The sequence below is a fragment of the Pristiophorus japonicus genome, chromosome 14 (assembly GCF_044704955.1).
Source record: "Pristiophorus japonicus isolate sPriJap1 chromosome 14, sPriJap1.hap1, whole genome shotgun sequence".
In the NCBI taxonomy this organism is placed as follows: Eukaryota; Metazoa; Chordata; class Chondrichthyes; family Pristiophoridae; genus Pristiophorus; species Pristiophorus japonicus.
This window is the reverse complement of record NC_091990.1, coordinates 179,019,960-179,042,386: the sequence shown is the minus strand read 5'-3', so window position 1 is coordinate 179,042,386 and position 22,427 is coordinate 179,019,960. Positions and strand designations below refer to the sequence as shown.

General features: G+C 44.8%; 1 protein-coding gene across 4 annotated transcripts in view; it reads right to left on the bottom strand.

Annotated features, from left to right (window-relative positions):
- plekha7b (pleckstrin homology domain containing, family A member 7b) overlaps nucleotides 1-22,427 on the bottom strand; it is a 612,799-nt gene that overhangs the window by 221,233 nt on the left and 369,139 nt on the right. For all 4 annotated transcript variants that reach the window (XM_070899897.1, XM_070899898.1, XM_070899899.1 and 1 more), the window contains one exon: nucleotides 3,753-3,864. In XM_070899897.1, the coding sequence (XP_070755998.1) occupies nucleotides 3,753-3,864 (112 nt within the window). The remainder of the gene's footprint in view (nucleotides 1-3,752; nucleotides 3,865-22,427) is intronic.

Genomic DNA, 22,427 nt, shown 5'->3' with positions numbered 1-22,427 from the left:
CATATCCCATTTTTCAAGATGGTGGACAGAACTCACTGGACAGTATTGAACTATTAATTCATAGTAGTATTTATTGATTAACAATTCCTGAAACAAAATCCAATACCCTAGTTAAACCATATTTACACTGGTGCCCATTTAGTCAGTTCCTGAGGTTTACACATCCCGACATGAATCCCTTCCTAAGGCTATGTAAATGCTATGTGCAAGCAAAGATATATTATGAAATTAATCTCATCAAAAGGTTTAGGCTTATCAGATTCTGCTGAATTTTTAGTAATCCAAAGCAGAAGTATTAGAGTTCTGCTATGTGCAGGCCCCGAACGAAGGGAAGTGAGCGATACTACTAATGAAGACCGGCAAAGGATGGAGAGGGCATGAGGGAGAACACACACACACTTGCAGAAAAATGGACCACGGTACAGAAGATGATTATGTGCATGACAGGAGAGACAATAATGTAAGATTTACAATGCTTTAAAAAGGCCTGAGTTACCTGTCTCCCTGCTGATTACAGTAATGCTGTTCAGAATTGAGATTAAAATCTCAAGCTTTTGCTCGAATCTATAGGGGGATTAGTTCGAGAGAATCTATAAACACGGTAAACAGAGGCTCAGATTTTCTGAGCACAGATACATCTCAATGATAATTAAAAACATTGCGAGAAAAAGCAAGTGTCGATGCGATCAAAGATAAAAAAATAGCTTAAAACAGAGAATTTGAGCTAGGTAACAAGGAAACTGCTATTCTCCATATTATTGCGAGATATCGAATACGAGTTAAATTTGAGAGAGACAATATAGCGTGGAGGCTGTGTGTGCAATTTTAAGTCATCTATACCCTCGAATGATCATGACAAATGCTTCGATGGTTAGTTCAGTCTGGATGTAAATATTGCTCCATGGACTCCCATCATCTGATTCTTATTTTTGAAGACAAGAAACAGAAAACAGAAAATGTTACCTCACTCCAAGCATCTTAATAAAGTTAAGAACATTAATTTTTCTACTAGCAATAAGAAGTCATCCCTTGATGAGAACAGCAAATTTTCTCCAATAACAATCCCTTCATGTGTTCTCTATGTGTCTTTTTTATCCCCTCCTTATACTTTTCATCCAAGACTGAAAAGAACCAAGAACCCGAGGCAGTAAGTCTGATGTGAAACTGATCAAACACTTTTTAAAGATTTTCAGGTGATGAGTAACGTTCAATAAAGCACCGGTTATTTACCGATATGGTCCAACACTGACAGTTCTTTGTATAAAGTGTTCCACAGGACCCAAATGAACAAGACAGGATATAGTTCGACCAATTCTGAAAACCAAAATGGTTCAGTCGTGTGCTGGAGCATGCAGATTACACACATTTCTAACCCAGGATCTTCCCCATTGTCTGTGAACGGTCTATATGCACCAGCAAATGGAAATCCACATTGATGAATGTTGCAAGGCTGCTTGAACACTCAGCTTGCCCCCAGTGAGACAAATGGTAGCTGGCATTGCAAACTGCAGCATTAAGGTGGTTTTCATGCCTCAGGAGGTGGCACTGCTGCCTCATTTACTTTATATTGGCCCTGCTAAGCCTGATGAATAGCTTTTGATTTGGTGGGTTATCTCAGCCATACAAGCCATTGAAGCACTGACCACACTTGATCAGCTCCGCTGGGCAGGCCACACAGTTCGCATGCCAGACACGAGGCTCCCAAAGCAAGCTTTCTACTCAGAACTCCTACATGGCAAACAAGCCAAAGGTGGGCAGAGGAAACGTTACAAGGACACCCTCAAAGTCTCCCTGATGAAGTGCAACATCCCCACTGACACCTGGGAGTCTCTGGCCAAAGACCGCCCGAAGTGGAGGAAGTGCATCTGGGAGGACGCTGAGTACCTCGAGTCTCGTCAGTGAGAGCATGCAGAAATCAAGCGCAGGCAGCGGAAGGAGCGTGCGGCAAACTTGTCCAACCCACCCTTACCCTCAATGACTATCTGTCCCACCTGTGACAGGGACTGTGGTTCTAGTATTGGACTGTTCAGTCACCTAAGGACTCATTTTTCGAGTGGATTCCAAGGGATTGCCGATGATGGGATAAAAAGTAGACAATTTTGGAGGTGAACAACACAAGAGCATTTTAATTGTTTTTATTAGTTAGTTGATGATGTCTTTCAGAAGCAAGGGCAAGGGGTTATTGGGAGTCTGGAAGTACGTCGCAGAGAGCATGCAGAAACCAAGCGCAGACACCAGATGGAGCATGCGGCAAACCAGGCTCCCCACCCACACTTTCCTTCAACCACTGTCTCCCCCACCTGTGACAGAGACGGCAATTCCCGTATTGGACTGCAGTAACCTGAGAACTCACTTTTAGGGCCCAAGTTTCCACACGATAAAAAAACGGGCGCCACTCCAAGCTGGGCGCCCATTTTTCGTGCCTAAAACGACGCCTAAAAAAAAAAAGCGCGATTCTGGAGCGCCCTGCAGCTCCTGGTCTGTTTGGCGTGGCGCCCAGGGGGGCGGAGCCTACACTCGCGCCGATTTTGTCAGTGGGATGGGGCGGGTACTATTTAAATTAGTTTTTTTCCTGCCGGCAACGCTGCGCGTGCGCGTTGGAGCGTTCGCGCAATGTGAAAAAAACATTGCCAAAAAAACATTGCCACTCGGCCATTTTTGTAGTTCTTTGTAGCTGTTTAATTTTTGAACATTTTTTTTAATAAAAGCACATTGCCATCAGCACATCAGCACTTGCAGCTTTCTCACTGTCTCTTCCCCCGCCCCCCCCCCCCGCCGCGGGAAGAACGGGCGCCTCCTACCCCCACCCCGCGGGAAAGAACGGTCGCCTCCTCCCCCCACCCCGCGGGAAAGAACGGGCGTCTCCTACCCCCCCCCCCCGCGGGAAGAACGGCTGCCTCCTCTCCCCTCCCCCCGCGGGAAGAACGGCTGCCTCCTTCCCCCCCCCCGCGGGAAGAACGGGCGCCTCAGGCTGACTGCAGCATTCTCCGTGCCTGAAGCACTTTCACACAGGTAGGAAGATGGTTTATTTAATCTTTTCTTTGCTTATAAATGTTTATTCAGGTTGGATTTATTTGTATAATATTTGTAGAAGCATAAATAAGGATTTATTGTCGAATTTAATGAGTTCCCTTCCCCTCCACCTCGTTCTGGACGCCTAATTTGTAACCTGCGCCTGATTTTTTAATGTGTTGAACAGGTTTTTTCAGTTCTACAAAAATCTTCACTTGCTTCATTCTACTTTAGTTTGGAGTACGTTTTCACTGTGGAAACTTTGAAATCAGGCGTCAGTGGCCGGACACGCCCCCTTTTGAAGAAAAAATTCTGTTCCAAAGTAGAACTGTTCTACCTGACTAGAACTGCAGAAAAAAAAATGTGGAGAATTGCGATTTCTAAAATAGTCCGTTCTCCACCAGTTGCTCCTAAAAATCAGGCGCGAATCATGTGGAAACTTGGGCCCTTAGAGTGGAAGCATGTCAATTTCGAGGGACTGCCTATGATGACGAGAATTACGTGAAGTGGGTCCCTCACACAGAAAAAAAGTCAAAACCACAGACCCAGACAAAGATCAGCAGCAAGTTATTTGATCACAGTAGCTAAGGGAACATCAGAGCTGATCCTGTCGTTGCCCGACATCCACACGTGTAGTTCCAATGGTGGTTAGTGGACAAGATACTGTAATCACAGTGGGGGCCGACTTACAATTCGTGTTATATATCACAATATATGGATAGAATCGCTCTTAACCTCACCTTTGAACCTGGAGCAGCGTCCACTGTGGATGTAGTTACTGCTGTGGAAGTCTCACTGACCATACTATGTGGCCTTTGGTCTGTCTGTTGCTTGGACATGTGGGTATTTGGTCTAAAAAGTAAGAAACAGCATTTTCAATTACTCCCAAGTTTCACATGCAGTTGAACAAAACAAGCCTGTACCACTGAAATCAAAATATCAAATTGCACTGCACAGTCTCAAGTTTATGGAATGTGTGCAGAAAATATGACCACTGTTTACAATATCAAATCTATTGCATCAGAATAAAATTTAAATGTGAAACGGATAGAAACATCCAAGGATCCTTCTGTAAAAACAAGACATTTAATTTGCATTAAAGGATCACATAGAAACATAGAAAATAGGTGCAGGAGTAGGCCATTCGGCCCTTCTAGCCTGCACCGCCATTCAATGAGTTCACGGCTGAACATGCAACTTCAGTACCCCATTCCTGCTTTCTCGCCATACCTTTTGATCCCCCTAGTGGTAAGGACTTCATCTAACTCCTTTTTGAATATATTTATTGAATTGGCCTCAACAGCTTTCTGTGGTAGAGAATTCCACAGGTTCACCACTCTCTGGGTGAAGAAGTTTCTCCTCATCTCGGTCCTAAATGGCTTCCCCCTTATCCTTAGACTGTGTCCCCTGGTTCTGGACTTCCCCAACATTGGGAACATTCTTCCTGCATCGAACCTGTCTAACCCCGTCAGAATTTTAAACGTTTCTATGAGGTCCCCTCTCATTCTTCTGAACTCCAGTGAATACACAAGCAACTCAGAAACTTCAGCAATGTCAGCAATGTCAGCATCAACAATCTGTTTCATTATGTACCTCAGAACTTCTCTCTAATTGTCTCCTCAGCTCCAAGTATGCCTTCACATACACTCTCCTCCTCCCCCCAGCCCCCACCCACTTCCCTGCATTCTCATCATGTTGAAATCAAAGCTCCGTCTCCGACTCCATTTTATTCCAAGTCCAAAAAAAATTTAGGACTCCTTACCTCCCTTAGACTTAATTTAAATGCCGGTCTGGATTCTGCACACCCAGAAAAATAGAAGCCACTAATACTGCTTCAAAGCCTAGTCAATCTTGATTTCATCAGTGACTGCTACTAAACAACAACTCTGCGAGAAGGCTTCTGTTCTCAAATTGGCTTTGCAACAATAAAAATCAAGCCATAAATGCAAGCAAAAAAAGCATCTCGAAGCCCAGTTAGCTTTCTAATCTATGAAGCCAGAGTGGCGTTGCAAGTCCTGGAATGTTTCCTTGCAGTTTTGTGTCTATAATTCTCCACATGCCAAGTCCCAGACCTCTCTGCTGTACCAACTTTGGGAGGTGCTGAGTGAAGCCAGGCAATTTCCTGCACAACGCGATAGAGCAAGAGGACTGCTGCCAGCTTGATACAAGAACATGAAAAAAGTCAAGGATGAGAAGAGGCCATTCGTCCATTCAAACTGATCCCTTTCCTCCCCAAACTCACCTATTTTTGAATCCAGCTGCATTTTGAACATCCCACATGTTTTTGTCGCCAATTCCATGCCGGGTAGCTTATTACAAACATTTAACACTCAGAATACTCAAAACAATTCAGAGAGTTCTTCCTAACCAGTTAAAATAATGTCTGCTAGTCCTATTTTCCCGGATTAATTTGAAATAATATCTAGGTTCAACTTATCTATATCAATTAATATTTTATACTAGCAAATGGTCCAGGAGGTAATTTCTCAACTGCCCTTGGATGCAGTTAGCAGGGGGAGAATAGTATGAAATATGGTGTGACCTTGGAGAGGAAGTGGAGAATTAAAAAGAGCATTTTATTCAAATAAACTTCAGAACAGGGATATGCGAAACTAAGTAAAGATAAATCCGATAAAAACAAACAATAAAATTGGTACTTAGCTTGATACAAATGTTAATGAACCAAAATATGCCTTGTTTGGAGCTGTCGTCACTACAAATGGGAGAATTGGTAGCTCTGAAGTTCCTAAAAAATAAGTGCTGTGGCAACAACTTGTATTTATTAAGCAATGCATTAATAATGTGGAGGCAATGTCCCAGGGTGCTTCATGGAAGCATAATCAGACAAAAATGGAAATAAAAGCTACAGAATCGAATTACCAGCCCAATTAAACCTATTAGTAGCAAACCTAATCAATCAGTCTTTTTAATTTTTTTGAATTGAACAGGTAGCGAAAGGTATTACAAAACAACAGCACAAAGAGAAAGGGAATGCCTGATTGAGATTATGGATAGATTTGTATTGGTGACACCAACTCCCCACACATCATTCTGCAGCATTATTTCTGTTGCCGCCGCTGCTTTTGAGCTATATGGATGTTAATGACGGAGCGGATTAAGCGGTGGTCCGTCCAGCAGTCGTCGGCTCCCGTCATGGCTCAGGTGATGCGCACACCTTTGCGGTCCCTTGCTCGGACAATGACGTAGTTGAGCAGATGTCAGTGCTTGGAGCAAGGGTGTTGCCACGATGCCTTGTACTTGTCCCTCTGACAGAACATGGGTGTTGGTGATGGCAAGGTCATGTTCTGGGCATTTTGTCAGGAGCAGGGTACCGCTGGAGTTGGGCGGGCCACATCGTCTGCATGCCCGACACGAGACTCCCGAAGCCAGTGCTCTACTCGGAACTCCGATAGGGCAAACGAGCCCCAGGTGGGCAGAGGAAATGCTTCAAGGACACCCTCAAAGCCTCCTTGATAAAGTGAAACATCCCCACCGGCACCTGGGAATCCCTGGCCAAAGACCGCCCTAAGTGGAGGAAGAGCATCCGGGAGGATGCTGAGCACCGAGTCTCGTCGCTGAGAAGACGCAGAAACCAAGCGCAGACAGCGCAAGGAGCATGCGGCAAAGCCAGGCTCCCCACCCACCCTTTCCTTCAGCCACTGTCTGCCCCACCTGTTAAAGACTGTAATTCCCATATTGGACTATACACCCACCTGAGAACTCACTTTTAGAGTGGAAACAATCCTCGATTTCGAGGGACTGCCTATGATGACAATGATGAGACACAATTCCTGCATAGACAACCACATTACCAAGTGTAAATCTACCAATACCTGTGTGGAGTCAGTTATCATGGGGACCCAATTTTTCCTGGGTCTCCATACTGTGTTCAGGAACTCAGAGCTCACCTCAACACCTTGACCTGATCAGTACGCCAGCCAGCTGACATTATATTATTGTGTCATGTTGCAAGCACACGGGACCAGCTCAGAATCAGATCAGTTTCACATATTAATTTGAAAACAGTCACCATCTGTAATAGTTAGATGTTCACACTGCTTCTACTCACAAATTAATGAGGTTCATTCAGATACTTGTCATGACATACATCACTTAGAGAGTGTAATGTAAAGTAGTTATAAAAACAGGCTCCCATTGTTACTCAAACACTTGACTTAATGAAGCAAAATGTGTTTTTGTTTGGAGCTGTCCTTACTACAAATGGGAGAACTGATGGCTCACTTTGCTACATAAATGTGGGAGAGCCGCACATGCAGGTGACTTCCTCTCAAGACCCAGGCTCAGACAAAATATCAAAGTAAACACACCTGATGAGATGCTATTATATTGTTGGAACACAAGGGAATGGAAGCTTAGAAAAGGGCAATACAGCCCCAAAAAACTTAGCTAGCACCATAATCTTCTAGTTTTCATAATTTCACAACTTTGTTAGTAAAATATACTTTTACCCTAATAATCAAAACGCATTGGGACATTTTACAATGTTAAAGGCGCGATATAAGTACAAGTTGTTGTTGTAATTCTCTCCCCTCATCTCTTGATAGGAGTTAATTATGCTGGATTACAATTCCACTGCATCAACTGCCCCTCATTAACTCCATTCTTCATATGCGCATTTACCATTGGAGTAGTGGTAATTTATTTGGCTGGAAGGAGCATCATTGCTGGAATCACTTTCTCGCCTGAAGACAATGAGAACATTAAAGAATCCCCATTGTTTCAACTAAATCAGCAGAGTCAAGAATTGAACAGTGGACTGTTCTGTGTGGCACTATGGCTGTGGCCCAATACAATTCCACAAATCACCACTTTGTATCTTTAATCACTAAGCCATCAGGTAAACTATAGTATTTCTTCTCCATTTATACCGTCTTCTGTATGCTGTTCTTTTTTTTTATATAAAGCAAGCGCTCTGCTCGGAACTCCTTCACGGCAAACGAGCCAAAGGTGGGCAGAAGAAACGTTACAAGGGCACCCTGAAAGCCTCCCTGATAAAGTGCAACATGCCCACTGACACCTGGGAGTCCCTGGTCAAAGACCGCCCAAAGTGGAGGGCGCTGAGCACCTCGACTCTCATTGCCGAGAGCATGCAGAGATCAAGCGCAGGCAGCTGAAAGAGCGTGCGGCAACCCAGTCCCACCCACCCTTTCCCACCTGTGACAGGGACTGTGGTTCTTATATTGGACTGTTCAGCCACCTAAGAACTCATGTTAAGAGTGGAAGCAAGTCTTCCTCGATTCCGAGGGACTGCCAATGATGATGTTGATGGTTCTCCTTTAACTTGGGAGGATGAGGCTGTAGGCATCTCCACAGCTTCCATTAGTGCCACTTTGTCCTGCGATACTTGAACAAGGCGCAATAGGGCCTCGTGTCACCTCTTCCTCGCTCTTCATCCCTCATGTCAAAATGAATTAGGAAATAATTCACAGTATTTGATAATTCACTAGAAAAAGCCAATAGAATGTTGAATACATCATCAGAATAGAAGAATACATGTGTGAGAAGGTTGTGATTAAACATGTACAATATCCTTGTCAGACTATATCTTGAGTATTGCATTCAGTTCTGGTTACCAAGACATGGGGATGGCATTCAGGTGTTGGAGGCAGTGCAGAGAATAGAACAAGGCTGTTCCCTTGTATCAAAGGTCTGAGCTGCCGGGAAAGACGACAGAAACCTGGACATTTCAGCCTGGAATGAGGGCATCTGAGAGGTGGTCTTATAGAATATAGAACAAAGTTAAACAAATGTAAAAGGTAAATCCAAAACATGTTTCGAGTTCAATTCCAACAGTTGTTTAAGCAGGCATGGGCTCAAACTGGTGAAGCTAAATTTAGGATGGATGTCAGTAAGTTCACAGTGATAACTTCCCATAAAATTCCTTCCCATATCATTTAAAGCAAGAGGAGACTAATTTAAAATAAGCACGTGATAAAATTGCACAAAAGAGATATTTGATGCGAACCCGATAACTCCGCTGCGATCAGAGGAAGTTAAACCTCTGGGAGTTTATTATTAATAGGGAAATAAATAAATGTGCTTACTCCTAACTTAGTCATTCTTAATTTCTTGGTTTACAAGTTGACCAAAAGTTTTTGGTTATTTTTTGAAATGTACAATTACAAGTTACTACTTGTCCAGACATGGAAAATAAAGAGAAAATAAAGCTAAGATTAGATCTTTCAGATTTCCCCGCTGCTGTGGGAAACCAGCCTAACCCTCTTCACGCACTCTGGCATGATCAAGTTATCCACTTCTGGTGTCAGAGAAAGGGAATCCATCTATATCCAGAGCTAAGGAAAGGAAGAGGATCATTGGTTGAAGGAGGCAAACTAACAGGATTTCAGTGAAGAAGAATTGAAGCCAACGAGACATTTCATAAGTTAAGCGCCTTGGGAGATTTTACAACGTTAAAGGCGCTATATAAATTAAAGTTGTTATTTAAGGAGGAGTTCAGCTCCTCTCCTTTCAGCCAAATCAATTCCCCATCCACTTGTCCATCCTCCCCGTCTTTTTCTGACTTTGAAAAAAGAAACTGCTCAAAGAGGTGACGCACAGGACAATAATGATTCTTTATCATATTGCATGTCTATATTAACATCACGCATTGTTCCTCCCCAAGCCACACCAGTTATTCTTAATTACTGAGTTGGCTGGCTGGAATTTAGCAGATAAGAACTAAACAAGACTTGGCATAGGTAATCTAAAATGGCATGCTGTAACTTTGTTGGTTACAGTGTAGTAGCAAGCTTTTCTTGACTGTTGAAGTTCTTACTCCCAGCAAGCATTGTTTGTGTCTAATCACAAACCAGAAATAGAAGCACTCATACAATCTCTGGTCCTTATAAAGTCAGATGGCTTTTCTCCATGCTCTGTGGTTTGATTTCAGTTCAGGGAACAAGACTGTTCAAATGGGAACCTAGAGATTCTGTATAAAGCATTTTCATAATAATACAAATATGCATCATTGAAGACAGGCTATGACAGCAAACTTGACTGTCCTGTGGACAGCAACATTGGCTATTATTAAATCAGTATTGTGTTACAATAAAAGACAAGTTGAAATAATACTGAGTTTACTTCCTTCAAAATGTTTTGAGTGAATTTTGTATTCAAGGTAAGGGAATTTAGCAGTGGTAAATGGAATCCTGCACCGTTTCAAGCACCCACTGTCAGCATCAAGCATCCCCAGATCAGATTTAACATTGCTTGGCAGAGTAGAGGGAGTTTCCTTCTGGGTATAACTATTCCTTAGCCCCATACTCAAGAGTGTGCAACGATATGATATTTTTCATTTCCCACACCAGCCATTTTTGCGGGCGCTGTGTGAGCTTGTCAGTTAGTGACTAAATTAGAGAGTTATCGGGTCCGAAACTGCCCCTTTCTATAAGGGGCGTAACCGCCTCAAAGAGGAGGCCATGGGTCGGTGTGGACTCCCGGCCTTGTCGGAGTGGAGTCGCCGACATTCCATAAACTGTCCTCCATTTTATCCCCAGCAGTACTCGTCACCAGGCTGCCCGTGTTGCGGCCTGTCGGACAGGGCCCCCCCCCAGCCCCCGCCGCCGACCGGCAATGACTCCTTTCCACCACGCGTGAGAAATTGCCCTGCGGGAATTTGCCCCATGGGAGCGGACCGGACGCCACTCGGTGCTCCCGACAGCTTTCCCCTGCGGGAAGCTGTGCGTGGCTGGGGCAGCGCGTCTTCCCATTAAAGGGGAGGGCGAGCTGCCGCGGCCACCGTTTTATTTTAATTGTCATCCGGCTCAAGAGATCGGCCCAACAACGGCGCCCATGGGTTCAGCCGAGCCGCCAACAGGCAGCCCGGCACCTCCTCTTGGGTACCGGGCCGCTGGCCTGGCCAAAACCCTCCCTGGTGGCCCAGTGGGTCAAACTGAACTAAATGTAGAGTTCGCAGCAGCCCTCCCCTTTAACTGAAGGGGAGGGACGGTGTGACGCATCATGGATTGGGGCGGAGTAACATCTTCAAGATCGGTGAGTGTGTCCCCTTTCGGTCGGAGGGCAATTTCAGCCCTATCGTTCTGTGCCGTGGGCCTGAGAAACTGGCCAAAATTAGTGCACATAGATCTTCAGAGGTAGTTAAGAGGAGAAAATGTCATCACATCCATTTGGACTGGATTTGAACCCACGTCCCAACCGTCAGTGGGAAAGAGCTGTAATAACAACCTTGATCATAAACATCCTATCCATTCAATTTGCCAATGAAGCTACATCCATACAATACAAGAATATAAAGCAGAGAACAGGTAAAGGCCATTCTGTTCATGCAGTCCATATTTCACACAGTCCATGTTTAATATATTCAATCATGCATTCCACCCCATCCAAAATTCAGCATAAATGCTCTAGGATCCTGCAAAGTAAATCAAGCTAGAATCTCCATCCATCTTCACTATTTATCTCTTGGCTTGCTGCTCAATACCATTATATCGCATAAAACACACTCGGAGCAGGGACTGCTGCATGGGACAATAACTGTGTTTTACGACTCAAAATGTAATTTGGTGATATGATTACTCATAAAGGGCTAGAATTTCCCCAGCCGCATGTACACTTTAACGCGATTTTTTTTTTCCCGCGTTAAAAGTGCTTTTTTGTTCTTAAAATGAAGTGCACAAAATTCCCCAAAGTTTCAGAATGTCATTTTCAAAATATTGCCGAAAAGTGCATCGCCAATGTACAACCCCCAAAAAAAACCCGCACCGCCCAAGTTTGGCCATTCGGCGAACCCGTTCTTGGATGAAAAAAAAACACACGAATAAAGCAGGCGTTGCGGCCTCAGAAACATTGGCAAGTAGGAAGACCTGCAAAAAAGGTGTTCGAGTTTTATTTTTTAAATTCTTTTGCAGCAATTTCTTAGTTAAGAGTCATGTAAATGTTTTGTGATTTTTGATTTTGGTTTTTTGCAATTTTTGTGTGTGTGTTTTCTCCTCTATTTTTGGCGTTGATAGGCCTCGGGCTAAAGTTGGCAAGATTACAGTTTTTACCGCGAATCCTCTGCAACGCCACTATTTTAACGACGGGCGTATTTTGTGGCCATATTTACCCCCTAAAAAATTCCAAAATTTTTATTCTTATTTCTTCACTAAAATGATGTTATTTATCAAATAATGACAGGTTGGGGAATTTCTAGCCCAAAATATTCAAATATTGAGCAGATAAATGCCGTGTGGGAGGCCATGGAGGGATTTGAAAACAAGGTTGAGAATTTTCAAATTGAGGTGTTGCTTAACCGGGAGCCAGTGGAGATCAGCGAGCACACGGTGATGGGTGAGGGGGTCTTGGTGCGAGTTAGGACACGGGCAGCAGAGTTTTGGATCATCTCCAATTTATGGAAGGTAGAAAATGGGAGGCTAGTCAGGAGTAGATTGGAAAAATCAAATCTAGAGGTTACAAAGGCATGGATGTGTCAATACTGCTCTGTGTTGGCTGTTATTAAATCAATAAAAGATAAGAGTCACAGGAAAACACAAATTGAAATAAGTCTTGAAATAGCAACTGACAAATAACCAAAGATTTTCAAACAACAACGCAATCTTTTTCAGCGAAAAACAACCAACTGGTTCAGTGGCTAAATATACCATAAAAAGCAGGAAGGTTGCAGGTTGAAGCTCTGACTGAGTTAGCTGATCTCAGCTGCTGTTATGAGGGAGAAGGTTGTTGGGGACACAGGCAATAGAATTAAGGTTAGTGTACCGAGTTAATAAGAGAAAACAAACGATGCAGGTTTCTAGCTCATGATTGCTCTCAACTGACCCGATTGAAGAAACAGCAGAGACACAATCAGGCACAGTTGCAAAGCATCCTCACCTCATCGTCAAATAAGCCACTGACACTCAAGGGGCTAGATTTTGGGTTTTCAAAACGGTAGTTTTACGCCAAAATTACAGTTTTTGCTGCGCTACCGTTTTTAGGCCGAACTTTCGGCCTTTTGCGCAATGGTGAAATCGACATTGCACGAGGATTTGCGGCGCAAACCGCGAGATTCGGCAACTTTAGTCCGGGGCCGGGAGTGCTGCGAGAGGTGCCTTGGGAAGGGGAAAACAAACAAACAAAAAAAAAAAATTGCAATGAACATACAAAAAACATTTACAAAACATTCAAAAAACTCTGACCTACTAAATCGCTGAAATATAATAAATAAATAGAGGGCCTAAAATTGATGAAGATCTCCGTCCGCCCAAAGAACCGCCAATCACGGTTCTTTCGGCGGGATTTTCATCGGAGAGGTCCCTTGAAGGTCGTCGGGCAGCAAATGAGTGACTCGCACCGCCAATCTGGGTAGCAGCCAGCGGGAGCTCTCATTCTTGGCGGCAAAGACACTTGCTGACCAAGTGCCACCGAGGGTGGAGTTGGGCCCATCGAGGGTCGAAGAGCTGAAAAGCAAAAGCATCAAAAAAAAAAGTTCAACCCATCTGAAGACCTTTAAGTCCCTGTAAAGAAAAAAAAAATTACAAAAACTATACGAACCTTTTTTTTCTCCATCTTCCCACCTACCGTTGGGAACAGACCAGCCTCGCGCCAGCGGCCCAACCCCGTTCTGCCACCAACTCCCGCCCGCACGAATATCGCAGCTCAGTAGGCGGGAGGTCAGTTGCACGACTCAGCCGTCCGCTGACGTCGGCGGGAGCTTCCCGACGACTCTCTCCTCTCTCCCGCTACAGGCCACGTCGAAAGTGGCACTGGGCGGTTCGACCAGAGGAAATGCCGCTGGCAGTCGGCAGTAAAAGTTCTTCAATTTCAGGCCCAAAAGCCTCAACTTACCCTTTTGCAGATCTTCATACTTATCGCTGCTGCCAGGGCTGCACCAACAGGTTTGACCCCGTCGGTATTCTGGGTGCGGCGTAAGGGTGGGGGAAAGAGTGCCGACAGTACGATGGTAACGCAATCCACGGCGTTGCACGTCGGCGCACCTCACCACGGCGGGACATGGAAGCGCCGTCGCAAAGAGGTGTCTGAATATCCTGCCAACCGGGTTTTTGCTGCGGAGGGTCAAATCGTGGCAAAATCCCAGTCGCAAAGTCGGCGAAAATCCAGCCAAATGTATAGACTCACAATAAAGTCCCTGGGTTAGAAACATAGAAAATAGGTGCAGGAGTAGGCCATTCGGCCCTGCGAGGCTGCACCGCCATTCAATGAGTTCATGGCTGAACATGCAACTTCAGTACCCTATTCCTGCTTTCTCGCCATACCCCTTGATTCCCCTAGTAGTAAGGACTTCATCAAACTCCTTTTTGAATATATTTAGTGAATTGGCCTCAACAACTTTCTGTGGTAGAGAATTCCACAGGTTCACCACTCTCACAGGTTGATGTATTAAAGGTCACCAGGTACCCACACAAGCACGAGTTACCACTTTTTGGAAAATAGGGAAGAGGAGAGAAAATTGGGAGGGGAAAAAATATCTCTTGGATAGCTCCCAATTCCTTCGCAAATGTTAACTGTTCCAGAAAGTTAAAAACATAAGAACATAAGAAATAGAAACAGGAGTAGGCCATTTGGCTCCTCGAGCCTGCTCCCCCATTCAATAAGATCATGGCTGATCTGATCACGGACTCAGCTCCACTTCCCTGCCCGCTCCCCATAACCCTTTATCGCTCAAAAATCCATCCATCTCCGCCTTAAATATATTCAATGACCCAGCCTCCACAGCTCTTTGGGGCAGAGAATTCCATAGATTTACAGCCCTCAGAGAAGAAATTCCTCCTCATCTGAGTTTTAAATGGGCGGTGCCTTATTCTGAGACTATATCCCCTAGTTTTAGTTTCCCCTATGAGTGTAAATATCCTCTCTGCATTCAACATGTCGAGCCCCCTCATTATCTTACACGTTTCTGTAAGATCACGTCTCATTCTTCTAAACTCCAATGAGTATAGGCCCAACCTACTCAACCGAGCTTCAGAAGTCAACCCCCTCATCTCCGGAATCAACTGAGTGAACCTTCTCTGAACAGCCTCCAATACAACTATATCCTTCCTTAAATACAGAGACCAAAACTGTATGCAGTACTCCAGGTGTGGCCTTACCAATACCCTGTACAGTTGCAGCAGGACTTCTCTGCTTTTATAATCTATCACCCTTGCAATAAAGACCAACATTCTATTTGCCTTCCTGATTACTTGCAGTACCTGCATGCTAACAACTTTTTGTGTTTCATGCGCAAGGACACCCCAAGTCCCTCTGTACTGCAGCACTTTGCAATTTTTCTCAATTTAAATTATAATTTGTTTTTCTATTATTTCTGCCAAAGTGGATAACCTCACATTTTCCCACATTATACTCCCTTTGCAGATTTTGTGTGTCCTCCTCACACTTTGCTGTCCCACCCATCTTTGTATCATCAGCAAACTTGGCCTCATTACACTCAGTCCCTTCATCCAAATCATTAATGTAGATTGTAAATAGTTGAGGCCCCAGCACCGATCCCTGCGGCACCCCACTGGTTACTGTTTGCCAACCGGATAATGACCCATTTATCCCGACTCACTGTTTTCTATTAGTTAGTCAATCGTCTATCCATGCTAAAATATTACCCCCAACCCCGTGAACTTTTATCTTGTGCAGTAACCTCTTATGTGGCACCTTATCGAATGCCTTCTGGAAATCCGAATACATCACATCCATTGGTTCCCCCTTATCCACCCTGCTCGTTACATCCTCAAAGAACTCCAGCAAATTTGTCAAACATGATTTCCCTTTCATAAAACTATGCTGACTTTGCTTGATTGAATCATGCTTTTCCAAATGTCTCGCTGCTGCTTCCTTAACAACAGACTCCAGCATTTTCTGAACAGATGTTAGGCTAACTTGTCTGTAGTTTCCTGCCTCCTTTTTTAAATAGGGGCATTACATTTGCGATTTTCCAATCCGCTGGGACCACCCCAGAATCCAGGGAATTTTGGTAGAGTACACCCAATGCATCCACCATTTCTGCAGCCACTCCTTTCAAGACCTGAGGATGCAAGCCATCAGGTCCAGGGGTCTTGTCCGCCTTTAGTCCCATTTGGGTCCAAATTTGGCCAACCCGTTTTTTCGCCGCACTCACGTGAGATGTGCCGACTTCCTACAATCCAAATGGCACCAAAAAGATTTCCCCAGATTCTGGCCCATCTACCAACTCTCTCGGAGCTTGGCGCAGCGTGGCGAGTCCATGGGGGGGGGGGGGGGGGGGCAGAGCTAGGGCCCTGTGCTTAAAAGATTGCCGGCAGTTGTCCGCATGCGCAGTAGAGCGTTCTCGCATGCGCAGTGGCTCCTCCCATGATTATGATGATGCGTGCCGATAGCATGGGACCCAACGCGTCCCGCCCCTATCCCGGGCCGAGTGGCCTGCCGCACAGGCCGGCCTGCTGCCTTCCCGTGCTGAGCGCTACAAGAAACAGGATGGTACGGGGAGAGTTTTGATCGGGGGAGGGGGGGGAGTGAGGGGGAGGTTCAGGTTCAGGGAGGGTGTGATAACTGTGTAGCCAGTAATTTTAATGAGCTTACTTAAGACTTTCCTTAATCCTGTTGATGAAAATACTTTCCTACGAGCAGGAGGTACTACTACTTTTTATTTGGATATTTTGAAAAAATTATGTAAACATGTTTTGTCTTTTTACTTCTTTTATTTTTGTAGTTTAAGCTTCCATGAATGCTTCTGTTGTATAGTAAAATTAACTTCGCAAAGTTTGTCAGTCCTGTATAGCTGTTTGATCCTACTCACAATCTTTCATCAAGTCATTTGGTACCAGCTGCGCTGATTTCTTAACTCTCCGCAAGGGTTTTCGGTGCAGCCACAAGTGGCCACATACGCTGGCCTAAGTTAGTTTAGAGCAACTATTAGCTGTCCAAACTGTCTTAAATGGTCAAAACGGGTGTAGGTGGCTGGTAAAACCCCCTTTTGAACAAAACCAAACTAAACTAAAAAAATCCTAACTAACTCACTGGTGCAAATTTTTAAAATACTCCAGAAAAATCAAGTTGCTCCAAAAAAAAAACGGAGCAACTCCTGGGCAATTTTTGGTCCATTATTTTACCGAGGTACTACTTCTTTAGTGATAGTGATAATTCCTCCCTCCCTAGAGCCCCTTGATTATCCACTATTGGGATGTTTTTAGTGTCTTCTACCATGAAGACCAATACAAAAATATTTGTTCAACGTCTCTGCCATTTCCCTGTTTTCCATTATTAATTCCCCAGTCTCATCCTCTCGGGGACCAACATTTACTTTAGCCACTCTTTTCCTTTTTATGCAACTGTAGAAACTCTTACTATCTGTTTTTATATTTCGTGCTAGTTTACTTTCATAATCTATCTTCCCTCTCATCATTTTTTTAGTCGTTCTTTGCTGGCTTTTAAAAATGTCCCAATCCTCTGGCCTCCCATTAGTCTTGGCCACATTGTATGCCCCTGTTTTCAATTTGATACCATCCCTTATTTCCTTAGTTAGCCACGGATGGTAATCCCTTCTCGTACAGTCTTTCCTTCTCATTGAGATATATTTTTGTTGCGAGTTATGAAATATCTCCTTAAGTGTCTGCCACTGCTCATCAACTGTCCCACACTTTAATCTATTTTCCCAGTCCACTTTGGCCAACTCTGCCCTCATACCTTTGTAGTCTCCTTTATTTAAGCTTAGGACCCTGGTTTGAGAACCAACTTTCTCACCCTCCAACTGAATTTGAAATTCAACATGCAGGTACAACAAGCAATTAGGAAAGGAAATGGTATGTTAGCCTTTATTATAAAAGGCTGGGGAGTCTAGAACGAAAGGCACGATCTCAGAATGAGGGGTCAGCCATTTAGGAATAAGAGGAGAAATTTCTTCACTCAAAGGGTTGTGAATCTTTTGGCATTCTCTACCCCAGTGGGTTGTGGATGTTCTGCTGTTGGGTATATTCATGACAGAGATTGATATATTTTTGGATATTAAGGGAATGAAGGAAAATGGAGATATTGCGGGAAGGTGGAATTCTAGAAGATCAGCCATGATCTTACTGAATGACGGGACAGGCTCGAGGGGCCGAGGAGCCGACTCCTGCTCATATTTCTTATTATTCGAATCAGCTACCTACCAGATAAAGTGAGACAAAAGGATTAAAAAAATGAAGCAACACACAGACTGCTTATAAAAAATCTTCTGAAACTCGATATTAAGGAACAAAATATCTAAGTGGCAGTCCCAGGAATAGTCTAGCTGCTACGAATACATTAACCTACTAAATTCCTTGTGGATGAATTCAAACCTCGTCTTATTTTAAACCTTGTCCAGAGAACAGGTAGTGACAATGCTTATTTGATTTTCATATAAAATGAGCACTGACTGTTTTGATCATTATCAAAACACAAATACTTACTATAGTACATAAGACATAAATTCAAGTGGCACTCTCTTATTCTATGGCTTTCTTTTTAAACGAATAAAAAGATCATTACTGGTTGTCTGTATGTAAACAATGAAAATGTCTCTCAGACACTTAATTATTGCCCTGTGGGTAATTAATCCTTAATTAAATGCTGGTTCCCATTATATCTAGTTTTTAAGTGGTGAGACAAAACAGTATAGGATTGCTTCAGACTTGGCTGTTGCAATACTATCAAGGCCAGTATTTGCAGTACCCGGAAACATTGTACATTACATTTTGCAGGGGGAAGGGGATAGTTGTAGAAACTGAACTGCAGTACCAATGGGCAACACACACAAACTGCTCAGCCTATTGCAATCTCCAGGAAGGTTGGTCAATCACGATTGTGAGTTTGCTTCTGAAATTCTGCATACAACAAACAAACTTCCAGCATCTCTGGTTTTTGTTGGTAAACCCTCTGCCTAGTGTGAAACTCAGCTGTACAGACCAGGAGGGGGGCCTGGGTTCGATCCACAGTCTGATCAGTTAGCTGATCCGAGCTGTGGCTATGGTCAGGGGGCAGTAAAATTGGCTTCAGCCGCTCTGGGAGTGAGAAGGAGAGCAATCAACGAAGGTTCCCAATACTGACTGCTGCTCACAGATCCTTGCTGGAAAAAGTACAATTGCTGCTATTAGCTCAGAACGAGTTCAGGTACAGCCCCCATGGTGCAAAGGCACTTCAGGTATTCACCATCCAGACTCAAACAGAAAAGAAAAACTACTGCGGCAAAGAAACAGAGGGGTAATTAAGAGTGTTCAACTGCAGCCCAGCAAAAGTTAATGGAGCCGAATTTGTCCCCCGCCCCAAACGGGGTGCACCTTCCATTTTTTTTTAAAAAGTGTTCCACGGACAATCCGGGGAAATTCAGCTCTTTGGGGTTTTTTTGGAGCGGGGCGGATGTGGGATTGTCAGTAGGGTGGTCGTGCGGGCGAGTCAGAACGGCCGTCGCTCCGAGTCATCAGCGCCGCACCGATGACGTCAGCGTGCCGCGAACATGCCGCGTCGCGTTGACGCATCACAATGTCCCTCTCCTTCAATTAAAGGGGAGGGCCACTGCGAACTCTGCGGCCACTTTCGTGGCAAGCACTGGGCCACCAGGGAGGGTTCCGGCCGGGCTAGTGGCCCCGGCACCCAAGAGAGGATGCCGGGCGCTGTTGGCAGCCTGGCCGAACCCCGTGGCCACCATTGTCAGGCCGACCTGGTTTACTGTCAGCTGACAATTAAAATATTAAGGGCAGTGCGTCCTCTCCTTTAACGGCAGACACGTCGCCCAGCCACAAGAAATTTTCCATGCGGTCGGTAAGGGGTTGGCGCTTGCCCGACGGGGCAGGAAGACAGCCAGGGCGGTCCCATACACCGCTCCAAAAATAAAGGAGTGCAATATCCAAAATGGTAGCCCCTCCGTGCCGATCGAGGGGTGAGTCCTTACCGACCTGTGGCCACCACTTTGAGGAGGTCACTGCTCTTATGGAATGGGGCAATTCAGCTCCAATTTGGCCTTCAGGAAAAGAGGGCAAAGACTTGGTTAAAAGCATGTGTGCATCGAGCTCTGCTTGCCCTGGCTAAAGAGCAATGCAAGCCAAAAGCAGAACTCTCCACTGCCTGTGAACACTGCCTCAAAACCCAGTGGCAGTGTCAAACTAGCAGGTGCACAGGCTGTCCATAGGAAGCTTTCACATTGCACCTTTTGCAGAATTTAAGTTTTTACTGACAGTTTGCAGCAGGAATCATTTTACTCCTAAAAGAATTCGGATACCATTCCTAGTACGTAAATTTTCTCCTTGTCCCCTTGGTGGTTCCTCCTTCAGTCATCAAGTCCCTGCCCTCTAGAACTTCCTCCGGACATCCTTCTACCTTGCCACCTCTTATCATGTTCAGGCGGTGGACTTGTGGCAAAATGGTTAAGCAGTTGCAGGGAGAGTGGGTTTTGGCCTACAATGGCCAGTGATTGAGTCAGCCTTGAAGTACACAGATGGTATTCAGGTTATGGTACTAAAGTGGTTATAGTACTGGACTAGCAACCCCTGCTGTGAATTCAAATCTTACCAGGACACGTTGTGAAATTGAATTCAATAAATCTGTTTTTATTTTCAGCTGGCACCAAGAAAAGTTACGACTGAAACTGTCAGATTGTTACGAATGCTTCACTAATGAATCGACCAGCCATCCTTAGTTTGGGCTATACGTGACTCCACTCCCACAATAGGTGGTTGAATTTTAATGCCTTTTGATAGAGTACAGAACACCAGCATAAGAGAAATACGAGAAGTGCTGAAGGGATGGGGTTGGAATTTGGGAGGGCGGAGTACCCGAAAGGGGATGAATGAAAGAAGGCAAGATGACAGGAGAGAGGGGCCTAGGAGGGGTAGAGAGAAAAGAACAAAAAAAGGGAGAGAAAAAAGTGGAAATAGAAGTGCTGGACTCGGCAGCCAAAATGCGCCTGCAAATAGACACGGGGAAATTTCACGTTACATAGGCTTGGTTATGCAGCAAGATTAGGATACATATATCCTGGTAGTAAATGGGGAATCGAGAAGAGACAACAGGAAGGAATCCAGAGGTATTGTCAGAGGTCCCGTGGTGTGATCGAGTTGACGTGCGTCGGGTGGAGTCAGCTTCGAGCATCAATGAACTGATGCCAGGTTCGGAGACAGGTGCAGAGGACGAGTGAGCCAGTCACTGTTTGAAGGGTCCTCCTATTGGTGGACGCACTGCTGGAGGTATTTCTGTGGGAGTGAGGAGCCAGGTGGTGTGCAGAAATGGTCGTGGGGCAGAAAGGCGGCGGTGAAGCTGGAGATTACGATGAGATCCAGAGGCAGTGAAGAAACGGATCATCCCAGACTCCTCCCACCGGCAGCATAGCTCTACCAGCAGTGAGGCACATGGTTTACCGTCAGGTGGTCTTGGCCATGGAAGTCCTCAACCTTGACTGGTGACTACATAAGTCTCATGGCTTCATTTCAGACAAGGTCAAGGAAACTTCTGCTAATCACAACCTATCGCATTTCCCTCAACTGACAAATAAGTACGGCTCCATTCTGATCATCACTTGGAGGCAGCATTGAGGGAACCCAAGGATTCAGATTGTACTATGGGTGGGATTTCAATGTCCACCACCAAGAATGGCTAAGTCCTAAAAGATATAGCTGCCAGGTTCAGCCTTTCCTTCATGTAGTGCAGCACTATTATTGCGGTAAGCGGGACAGACTAAGGAAAGATCTAGCATCCCAAAACTTGGCATCATTTGGGCCATGAGCAGCAGCAGCATTATTCTATACCACCACAATCTGTAACCACATGGCTCAACACATCTCTGCCTCCTCCAACAGCAATGCTGGCTTAATGGAGAATGTAAATAGCATGCAATGAGCAGCACCAGGTAAATTAGAATGAGGCACCAACCACGATGAAGCTGCTACACTGGACGACCGGCATGATAAATACAAAAAGCAGTAGGCTACAGACAGAGCAACCAACAGCTCAGGGTAAATCTCGACAGCACCATCACATCTAGTCGAGAATGCTGGTCGGCAATCAAGCAGCTAATAGGAAGAGGGTTCATTAACATTCTCAAATATGGTGGAACCCATCAAATGAACACAAGAGACATGTCAGAAGTTTTTGCAAATATCTTCAGTCTTCAGTCAAAAGTGCCAAGTGGACGGTCCATTGTGCTCCCTCTGGAGGTCCCGACCATCATAGATTGTCAACGTCTACCTAATTCAGTTTACTTCACATGAGATTAAGAAGGAGCTCCAGCAAAACGGAGGTCAAAGGGGGCCAAGGGGAAAACCATCCCCAGTGGCGGAGGTTATACCCGACACAAAAGATGATGATTTGTTCAAGGCTAATCACAGTATCCCCATTATTGCAGGAGTTCTTCAGCGAAGTGTCCTCAGCCTAACAATATTCAGGAGCTTTCAGCTTACGATCAGGAACGGGGCTATATGCTGACATCCAGGCGAAAATATACAGCACTATTCACAACACTA